Below are 11,527 nucleotides of genomic sequence, written 5' to 3' on the forward strand. Positions count from 1 at the left end.
CCTTGCCTTCTGGAGGTTCCATCGGCCTCATCCTAGTTATCAGGTTCTCCTCGCCAAGTCAGACTAGGACTTACCTTGCCAAGACCACATGCTTGGACTTACAACCTTTGCCAAGATCACACTTGGACTTTTCAATTGCTTGACTCCTCACCAAGACTTTCCTTTTGCCAAGATCACACTTGGACTTTCCAATTGCCTGACTCCTCACAAGGACTTTCCCTTTGCCTAGCTATACTAGGACCTTTCAATTGCCTGATCTCACTTATCAGGACTTTCACCACCAAGTCTAGTCAACACTGACCTACTTGGATTTTCACTCTTGCCAACCTTCCTGTTGGACTTACCTTTGCCTAATCTCCAATTAGGACTTTCCCAGTCAAGTCTCCTGTCAACCTTGACCTACTTGACTTCTCTCTTGCTTAACCTCCAGTTAGAACTTTCCCAGATGCCTAAACTCCAGCTAGGACTTTTCCACTGCCTAACCTCCAGTTAGGACTTCACCACTGCCTAACCTCTAGTTAGGACTTCACCATTGCCTAATCTCCAGTTAGGACTTCACCACTGCCTAACCTCCAGTTAGGACTTCTCCACTGCCTAACCTCTAGTTAGGACTTCTCCACTGCCTAACCTCCAGTAAGGACTTCCAGACACCTAACCTCCAATTAGGACTTACCCAGTCAAGTCTCCTGTCATCCCTGACCTACTTGACTTGTCTTCTTCTCAACCTGGTCACCTCTTTGACCATCTCCATAACCGGACGATTGCCCTAGCAATCTCCATATATTGTCAAATATCAAAACTCAAATCTCGACTCAAGCTTAGTCAAACTGGTCAAACTTGACCTAGGAAAATTTCCCCAACAATCTCCCCCTTTTTGATGTTTGACAATCCTTCTTAGTTAATACCTCTAAGTTAGGCTAAATCCCATAGCCTTAACTTCTTCTTTATCACAAGGCTAAATCTCATAGCCTTAACCTTTCCATGACAATGTATGAATGAAGGCCTAACTTAACCTTCAATTCTCCCCCTTTGTCACACATCAAAAATAGAACATAACTCTTCCCCATAAGAGTGAACCTCACAATGAAGATCACTTACCCTTCATTGTCTCCAAAGCTCCCCCTTGAGCTCTACTTGACTCCACAATGCTCAACCTAGAGCATTCACCATTTGACCAATGAAAATCCCATTCATTATATCTCATGCTCCCCCTTGAGCAGTAATCTTCTTCTCAATGCTCATCCAAGAGCATTTTCCACTTTACCAATGAAGGTCCGATCCCCCTCATTGAACCCAATGCTCCCCCTTGAGCAAACATGTACTCCAAAATGCTCATCCAAGAGCATTTAACATCCTAGCAATGAAGATAACCAATCTTCCATTGCTCTCCAATACTCGACCCTAAGTATTAATTCATCACGAAGGTTTAACCCACCTTCCAAGGTCTTTGAAAATATTTTTATGTTTTCAAAGAGTAACTCCCCCTAAAAATATGGTCAAATTTCTATCATTACACCAACAATGACTTGGGGTTCCTAAATAATTAGGAAAACCAAAACTAGAAGTTTTGAGGTTCAAAATTCAATAAAGAAGCTAAACCTCAACCTAAACTTCACCTAATTCTACCTTAACCAATCCATACTTGCTTTCAACATGAAAACTCTCCAACTCGAAGTTTCCATACTTGTATCCCCTAAATGGATACAAGTGTATGCCAAAGGGTTAGGAATGGTTAATGACCCTTGAAAACCAAAATTTGAAGTTTTAAGGTTCCAAAATTCAGAATTGAAACTAAACCTTATCCTAAATTTTACTTTGATTTCTTTTAACCAATCCAGACTTGTTTTCATCATGAAAACTCTCCCTAAATGTCTACAAATGTATTCCAAGGGGTTTGGAATGGTTATTGGGACTCGAAGTGACTTGAAGTGCTGAAATCAAGCTTTTCAGGCCAAAATCAGACTTCCCAATCGATTAAAGTTGAGACTCAATCGATTGAAATCACTTCAATCGATCCATTGATCAATTCCGCAAGCTATTGCTCGTAGAAATACCCTCTGAATCGATCCACTGATCGATCCAGACCGGGTCAATTGATCGGCTGATAGATTCAATACCCTTCTGTTCACGGGAAATGGCTTCCATTGATCGGCTGATCGATTGAACCCAATCCAATCGATCGGCTGATCGATTGGGTTTCTAATTTCCTGAAATTCAATTTCAGCGAACTTCAAAAACTCTCCAAAAATTCTACAAAAATCTAAAAAACATGAAAATTCATGTAGACACTACTTAGGGTATATATTATCAAGGAAAAATAGTTTTCTATGAAAATACTTCCTATTTTCAAAGATTGACACAAACTTTGAAACTTGTAAAAACTCTAGTGTTTTCTTCCAAGTTTGTGCTTAACTATTCAATGATTACTATTAAAAGATAGCCTTCATCAAGGTTTTCCAAAGTACATTTAAAATCATTTTTAAAACCAATATCCAACCATGTTTTTTGGGCTCAATGCACATAACTTGTACATTAGCTTTCCCAATGATTGGAAAACACATAACTATGTGTTTTGATGAACCTAAAACTCAACAAGATGCACTAAATCAACATCTTGAGTTTTGTTCACCATCCTAACATCTCACTTGTATCTAATGTGTACTAAAACACATACAAGTCACCTTATGATTCTTTGTGATATGTAAATTTGGTTTTGTCCTAAACTAAGGGATCATGCATATCTATCTAGGCATTATGAGACCTATGATCATCCACCTAGGATGTCATTTTTGTAGAATTCCACTTGTTGGGATATTCACCATTCATAATAAATGTCTTTGTCTTTAATCACAAGGAAATTAACTTAATACATGATGCTACATGGCATACATCAAAATAAACAATTTTCAAAAGAAAAACATGCTATAACTACATGATGTATGTATGACATGACATGGTATTTTTATATTTTTCATAATAAACATGAATGCAACACATGATATCATGACATATGAAGAGTAAGCAATCATGGCATTTTAGCATAAATAACATATACCTAGATAATCTATCTAAGAATCCTTAAACCTTAGCTAAGCCTTAAATTTAATCCTAGATTGCCTATGCCTTCCTTAAGAGAATGTCAAAACCAATTTTGACATTTCTTTTTCCCTTTCTAAATTTGTACCATTTTAAATTAAACAAATTTCTCAAAGTATGGCACATTTTACTCTTTCAAAGAGTAAATGAAATCAAATTAAGGCTTAGATTCGCCTTTAGCCTTCTAAGAAAAATGTTAAAACCCCCTAACTTAGCATTTCTTATCCTTTTCTAAATGTGTCCATTTAACTTAAGTTCAAGTCCTCAAAGTTTGACACATTTTACTCTTCCAAAGAGTGAACATTTTGGATTAAGGTTTATATTTCCCTTAATTCCATAAGAAAATGTTGAATTCTAAATTTGGCATTACTTTTGCTTCTCTCTAGTGTGTCAATTTAAATTAGATTTAACTTCTCAAACTTTGACACATTTTTGCTCTTCAAGGCTTTAATCACATTTGATTAAAGCATGAATTTTCTCTTAATTCCTTAAGAAAGTATCAAAGTTCTAACTTAATTTTTCTTATACTTTTCTTAAGTGTGCCAAGTTAGATTAAGTTCAACTCTTCAAATTTTGGCACATATATTACTCTTTCAAAGAGTAACCCTACAATTCTTTTCATTTTCAAAGGTTAACAATAACCTTGAAAATGCTCTTAAGTGTCAACTTTAACAAGGTTGGGTTAACTATCCTTCCAATTTGAGTTGGCACTCTCTAAACTCATCTAGGGTGTAGAGAATATGCTCCTAGGAACTCAAAATCTATTGGTGCTCCTTGGATGTTCTAGGTACTCACTATGGATAACTTCCCTAGACACCTTCCTAAGGACCTTTCTAGGCTTCTTAGAAGCCTTGGTCACTTCTACTAGGTCACTCCTAGGGCTAACTCCCCTTGTAACCTTATTTGTGACTTTGTTTAGCATCTTTGGAGCCTTAGTCACCTTTACTAGGTCAACTCTAGGGATGACCTCCCTTGTGACCTTCTTTGTGACTTTGTTAGACTCCTTAGAAGTCTTAGTCACATTAGTCTTGCCAAAAGGACCTTTAGGGATTCCTTCCCTAGTATCCTTGACTTGACCTCTAATCCTAGGGTTGGTCCCATAATTATATGAAACCCTATGAAAGGAAGTCACATCCTTCTTGACTTTAGGTTTGTATCCCAAACCTTTATAGCCATTGGATGACTCTTGCCTAGTTCTCCCTAGAGTTTGCCCATTTTGACCTTTAAGAATATTTTTCATTCTTGCTAGGGTCCTTTCTAAGTTATCAAGTCTTGACCTCAAGACTTGGTTCTCCGTCATTAAATCTATAGATTTAGATTTTTCTTGACTCCTATGAGAAGTGCTAGCCTTAGGCTTATATCTAAAGTCCTTAGTATTATTGCCTAAGTTACTATCTACCTTCCTAAACTTAGGTGTGGTAGTTCTAGCATGAGGAGGAATATATTTTCCCTTAACACTATCATGCTTCCTACTTTTATGATAATTTACATTAAAATGATGAGTGTTATTTCTAACATGCATTTCATCATGACTAAAAGGAATTACATTATTAAAGGTTATCTTGGGTTTGCTTTTAGAAGCTCCCCCTTGATTTGTGCTTCCTCCTTTAACTTTGATTGACTTCTTCCCTTTAGGACATTGACTTCGATAATGCCCATTTTGATTGCATGAGAAGCACACAATGTGCTCCTTGCTCTTGCGTTATGTGGGACCAATCTCCTTGGGCTTCTCCTTGTCCTTGTGTACTACTTGACCCTTCTTCTTGGCCAATTTTGGACAATTGCTCTTATAGTGTCCATGTTCCCTACACTCAAAACAAATGATATGATTTTTATCTTTAATAATTGAAATCTTTATATCTTTGCTTGTAGGGATGATACTTGATTCTCCATTTGATGTAACTTGAATTGAAGAGGTTGCATCATCATCATCTTCTTCTTTTTCCCTCGAGGATATGGATGCTTCCATCTCTTCCTCTCTTGAGGAAGTAGAAGATCTCTCCTCTTCCACCTCTTCCTTCTCTTCCTTTTCCTCCTCGAATGTTGACTTCTCATCAACATCGGATTGCATCTTTTCTTCCTCCTCTTCTTTGGATGTTGTCCTCGTGTCAACATCGGATTGGTCCTTTTCTTCTTGGACCAATGAGGCCTTCTCCTTGGGCTCCTCCCCTCCTTGAAATTGAGTGGGGTTCTCATGATAGGCAATGATCTTTTTCCAAAGATCATTTGCACTCGTGCATTCATCTACACTCAAAATTATATTAGAAGATAATAAATTAAGCAATATTTTCGTTACCTCCTTGTCCGCCTCCGATTGCTCTCGTTGCTCTTCGGTCCAATGCCGAGGTCGGAGACGTTTACCCTTCTTGTCTGTAGTAGCTTCAAATGGGTCACTCAAGACAACCCATTGGTTCCAATCCATTTGGAACCATGTCTCCAACTGATTCCTCCAATAGTTGAAGTCTTCTTTGTCGTATGGCGGAGGAATCCGGATGTCCCATCCAAGTGGACCTCCCAAGTCCATCTTCTTCCTCTAGCTTCTTACTCTCTTGGCGGTTAGTCCTCAGAAGAGCGGCCTCGCTCTGATACCAATTGTTAGAACCTTGATGTCCGCTAGAGGGGGATGAATAGCGTCTTGTTGCGTGTTCGTCGGTTGCGTCTTGATGATATGCAGTGGAATACAAAGACAAAAACAACTAATGCTAACACCTAGGGTTTACTTGGTATCCACCTCAAGATGAGGTGACTAATCCAAGGATCCACATGACACGCTCACTCCACTATGAAAACCTCCTTCTCGGTCACAGCCGGAGACGGAGAAGCCTCGTACAACACTCACACACAACACAACACAAATACAACAAGAGGAAACAAAAATACAACACAACATACTCCTCTTCTTGCTTACTTGTGCTTGTCGTTGCCTCTTGAACCTTGGAGAAACTCCCCAAATGCCTTCAAGAACTGGCGTGAGTAGATCGGAGAAGCTCGCTGTGAATCGCTGAAGAACGACGCAAAAGATCGCAAGAGTTCTGCTGAGAAAAAGCTCCGCCTGGGCTTTCTACAGTAGCTCCAATCGATTGAATTCATCCCCAATCGATCACCATGTTACATCCGGACAATCCCAGCCGTCCACCACCTGCATCCTATGCAACGGTCGAATCCCAATCGATCAACCGATCGATTGGGAACATCTGGATCGATTGGTGGATCGATCCAGAAGCATTCTGTGCTTCTTGCGATCGCGCGAGAACACCCCTGCCCAATCGATCGACCGATCGATTGGCAACTCCCGATCGATTGGGAGAGCTTCTGTGCTCGCGATTTCCTGACCCGATTGGGTCATTCCAACAATCGCGCACACTCCAATCGATCGGCTGATCGATTGGAGCCTGTTCAATCGATCGCCCGATCGATTGAACACCTTGGACTTGACTCAAACTCAAGTCCAGCTTCCCAAACCTAACTCCCGGTCAACCGTGACCTATTAGGTTTGCACGCCTAGCATTTGGCTACTCCCGACCAACCTCGAACTAGTCTTCTAGCCTCCTCCATCAGCCTTGCGTCCCTCGAATATCTCCTCATCCTTCACACCTTGCCTTCTGGAGCTTCCATCGGCCTCATCCTAGTTATCGGGTTCTCCTCGCCAAGTCACACTAGGACTTACCTTGCCAAGACCACATGCTTGGACTTACAACCTTTACCAAAATCACAATTGGACTTTCCAATTGCCTGACTCCTCACCAAGACTTTCCTTTTGCCAAGATCACACTTGGACTTTCCAATTGTCTGGCTCCTCACCAGGACTTTTCCTTTGCCTAGCTATACTAGGACTTTTCAATTGTCTGATCTCACTTATCAAGACTTTTACCACCAAGTCTAGTCAACACTGACCTACTTGGATTTTCATTCTTGCCAACCTTCCTGCTGGACTTATCTTTGCCTAATCTCCAATTAGGACTTTCCCAGTCAAGTCTCCTGTCAACCTTGACCTACTTGACTTCTCTCTTGCCTAACCTCCAGTTAGGACTTTCCCAGATGCCTAAACTCCAGTTAGGACTTCACCACTGTCTAACCTCTAGTTAAGACTTCACCATTGCCTAACCTCTAGTTAGGACTTCACCATTGCCTAATCTCCAGTTAGGACTTCACCACTGCCTAACCTCCAGTTAGGACTTCTCCACTGCCTAACCTCCAGTTAGAACTTCCAGACACCTAACATCCAGTTAGGACTTACCCAGTCAAGTCTCCTGTCATCCCTGACCTACTTGACTTGTCTTCTTCTCAACCTGGTCACCTCTTTGACCATCTCCACAACCGGATGATTGCCCTAGCAATTTCCATATATTGTCAAACATCAAAACTCAAATCTCCACTCAAACTTGACTCAATTCAAGCTTAATCAAACTGGTCAAACTTGACCTAGGAAAATTGCTCCAACATCAAACACTTTATATGTATATTATTAATATATTGATGTTTTAATCTCACATTTTCAATAGCCAATTAATAATAATAATAATATTATTATTATTATTATTATTATTATTATTATTATTATTATTTTATTCGGTCCTATGAAAAGTTTTTATTGACCATCAAAATAAAATAAATAAAGAAGCTGAATTATCAATCTACTATCTTTAGATTAATTATCAATTAAAAGAAACTCATTTGTAAACTCATCTTGTCAAAAATATTTTTACAAAATTATCTAAGCCAGAATAATTTTTTCAAGGTGAAAAATTATTTGTTTCATACTTAATGAAATTGAATAGTAAAGCCATCTTATAATGTGGTGCAGTAATTATTTGATAGTGTTGTTAAAATAAAAAATATTTTTGAGATAAAATTATTAATAGGGTGTGCTTTTTGAGAATTTTTTTTAAAGAGATTTTTATTTGTAAAATTTGAGATGATCTCTTCTTGTTGTTATCATAAAAGATGATTTGATGATGTTCATCTCGTATTTTTCATCGTCCATCTCTAAGTTATATAAAAGATGATAAATTATAAAGTTAACATATAGTTAATCATCAAATAATTAGAAAAAAAAATTAGAGACAGAAAGAATTTTTTTTGGAAGATAGGTATATGTCCGAAATTAATCCCCAGTTCACTATAGTAAATGTGACCTTTGCCTCTCTTTTCATTGTTGCTAGTGATTTATTTCATCCGTGTTAATCTTGAGACAGATTAATAGAGACGTTGAGTTTGCGACCATTGTTATCCAATATTAAAACTTAAAAAGAAAAAGAATGCTATGGACTAAATGCGGTATTATGCGTCCACCACCACGAGCCATTGGCGTACCAAAACTGTGATCGACCGGCTATGCGCGGTGGGCAACCGTTGGGATTTGAATTGGCGAAGAGGGCCGGTGGGCCTTCGAAACGGACGGCGGCAACGCCGAGTATCGTTCTGCCAAAGGAATCTTGGCCACCCATTCTACACTCTTCCGATAGCAGGCTGAATCATGGCCGGAGGATTCGGAGTCAGTACCACGATACATTATTAACTTCAAATCTCTGTCCTCAGTCCTCACTCAAGTCGCCTGCTGGAATGCGAATGAGAAGAAGCTGGTGGCGATCTGAAGATTCTGAGCCGAATTTCTTACTGTTGCAGCGAGAATTCGTCTCCATTCGTGTTCCATTGCGCTCGAAAGGTGAGTGCCGTCCTCAGTTATGTTTTTGATTTGTATGGTTGTCCTGTGTTCGAGATTAGGGTTTCCCATTCGGACTCGAGGCTGATGGGAACTTTGATCCGTTCCTGATTGAGATTCATGAATCTTGATTTCTGGTGGAAGGTTGGATTTTGATGTATTTTTGGAATATATGGCTACGGTTCTCACGTTTGTGTTGCAGGTGGTCTACATTCGGCGTATTGGATGGACGTTGACTTGGCTTATCTCAGTTCATAAAGCGTTTTTTGAATTCCATTCTATTATCTCAGCTCATCAACTTGAGTTCTGTATACTTGCCTCTCTTTATTTTCTTCCTACATCGTGAATGCTCTAGTAGTTACTTTTCCCGAATTTGAATTTACACCCCAATTTCTAGCAGAATAATCGGTCCACAAGCTGGTGTTTAATGCTTTTATGTCTTTGGCCCATGAAAATTTTTCCTTTGATCGGGGAAGCTCTTTCCCATGGTTTGGAACTTGTTCCTAAATCATGGTTCATCAAATTGGGATTGGAGTGCCAGTCTCAAAGCATTAGAAAGTGAGAATGGCTAATAATAAAGGGAGAGGTGCTCTGAAAGATGAAGGATCTTCTTCCACCGATGTCCATGATGCAAATGGTAATGAAATCCAGAGGCTAAGATCCTTAAATGGGTACGCACTGTGATTTTCTGGCCATATGACACTTGTTCTTTTATCTTCATTGCATTTGCAAACTCTAAATTTATTTCTCTTGCTTAGATGTGTCCATACCATCTCAGCTTATTTTCTCTTATTTTATCATCTATTAAAGATACATCTAAAAACTCCGGACTAATAAGTAAATATTTGATTTGTCATTTTACAAATCAATTGTAGGAGGACCACTGGTCCAACACGTCGATCAACCAAAGGACAATGGACGACCGAAGAGGTAAGATTAACCTACATTTATTACTTTTGTAGTTTGTTGTTATCAACAATTTTTCTTTATAAAAGAAGTGTGATTAAATAAAATCCTTCTTATTCTTTTTTTTTTTCATTTCTTTTTTTCCTACTATAACTGGAGTTGCATATATACTGGTGCGAGGTAGTTGATACTTTAAGTATATACTTGTGTGTATGAAGTGTGTGCTATAGTTGAATTCTTTTGTTTTTCCATGCTTTTCAGATATCACATCAATTATCTAACCTCCTTATCTTTCTCATTAGAGAATGTTTTTAGAGTGCAGACTAATTGTAATCCTTCTGTATCATTTGATCTTACACATTCAACTCTCATTTTTTAACCTAAAGTTTCTCCTTATATTTCTGTAAATCACCCTATATGCATATTCTGATAATTATTAGTCATACTCTAGAGCCTCCAACTCATATTGGATTCTATGATTTTTTATTTCACTTTGTTGTCATACTCTGCATCCTTGTCTGAGTTGATTTCCATACTTGTTCATTGTCCCATGAAATCTAGTGAGTATTTGGGAGTCACCCCCAGGACCGCTCACTGGTTATGATTGTTGATTTCCTTATTATGCTAGTTTGTATTTTTTTTAATATAGTTTATGCATGCAGGATACCATATTGTGCAGAGCTGTCCAGCATTTTAAAGGCAAAAACTGGAAAATGATAGGTATGCTATTATCAAGAAAAAAATGTGTATGTTATAATTAAGTCTCTCTCACACTCTCTCCCTCTCTATATAATTCTCATAATTTGTTTTTGAATTAACCTTTTATTGTGTATTTTAGTCTATTCTGTTTTGTGGTCTGATCATTTGTATAGAAAGTTAGAAACTAATCATTGACTGATAGATAGTGATTTAAGCTATCTAATGGAAGCATCTTCTCAAGAAGATACATATTCTAAAAACTTTTTGACTCTATATTTCTTTAATAATTTGCTAAATAATCTATCTTTTATTTCATTTTTATATACTTTGGACTCAATACTAGTGTTGTTGCTGATTTTGATGCTTTTAGGAACTTGTTAAGAACACTAAATATTTTTAAAGGTGGAATTGCAATACATTAGTAAAACTAGGGGCCAAATAAACCAATGGATTAGTTTTATGGGATTCCTTGTATTATTCGTAATGATGGAAATTTTCACATACCATTTTAATGTGATCTTCAAATGATGAATAAATCAATCATAGTTGTTCATTTTGACTATTTTTTTATCTTCTTTATGCCGATGTTCATATTTGTTCTTTGAGCTTCTGACATTTGTTTATTTGATAAAGATAGTTTATCTTTTACTTTGAATTTGATGAGTACCACAATCCACTGAAAAGTATTTCGGATATGAATTCTAGGAAGACCCTGTTTTGACTATGCTAATTAATGATAATGTGGCATATTTTTCCTAACTCACGACAACTATGGGAGCCTTGAATGACCTTCATCTTTCTGTTTGTTTAAAAGTTATCTGGTGTTAGTTTGGCTATTTGGCCAATCAGATGAACTAAGCAACAAAAAACTTGTATAAATCAACAAAAATATAGGTGCTTGTGTTGTCTCCTGATTCTTTTATTCAATTTTAAATATGATATTATTGTAATGCTCATGATCACTTTCACTGGCAAGTTATGGGTCTGTGACTTCATGACTGTTCAATTGTTATTTATGTTCGGCTTGCTGTTTCTTGCGTTTTGTAACTATCATTTTCTTTTCTTGATGAGCTTTATTCATTATTGGATTTTACTTTTCCTTTTGTTCTTGTGTTATTCTTTTTTATCTTATCTTGAAGTAAACACATGTTTTCTTTGTTTCTC

The 11,527-nt window shown here is 37.7% G+C and overlaps 1 protein-coding gene across 7 annotated transcripts in view; it reads left to right on the top strand.

Annotated features, from left to right (window-relative positions):
* The first annotated feature begins 8,573 nt into the window (after positions 1-8,573).
* The window catches only part of LOC122024014 (transcription factor MYB3R-4-like), an 87,892-nt gene continuing 84,938 nt past the window's right edge, over positions 8,574-11,527 (top strand). For 2 of the 7 annotated variants that reach the window (XM_042582507.1, XM_042582509.1), the window contains exons 1-4: positions 8,577-8,761; positions 8,961-9,429; positions 9,634-9,688; positions 10,327-10,384. In XM_042582507.1, the coding sequence (XP_042438441.1) occupies positions 9,323-9,429; positions 9,634-9,688; positions 10,327-10,384 (220 nt within the window). In that variant the 5' untranslated portion in view covers positions 8,577-8,761; positions 8,961-9,322. Of the gene's footprint in view, positions 8,762-8,960; positions 9,430-9,633; positions 9,689-10,326; positions 10,385-11,527 lie in introns of all 7 variants that reach the window. The other 5 variants (XM_042582504.1, XM_042582508.1, XM_042582505.1 and 2 more) reach the window with 4 other exon arrangements.

Source organism: Zingiber officinale, chromosome 9B (genome assembly GCF_018446385.1).
Source record: "Zingiber officinale cultivar Zhangliang chromosome 9B, Zo_v1.1, whole genome shotgun sequence".
Taxonomy (NCBI): domain Eukaryota; kingdom Viridiplantae; phylum Streptophyta; class Magnoliopsida; order Zingiberales; family Zingiberaceae; genus Zingiber; species Zingiber officinale.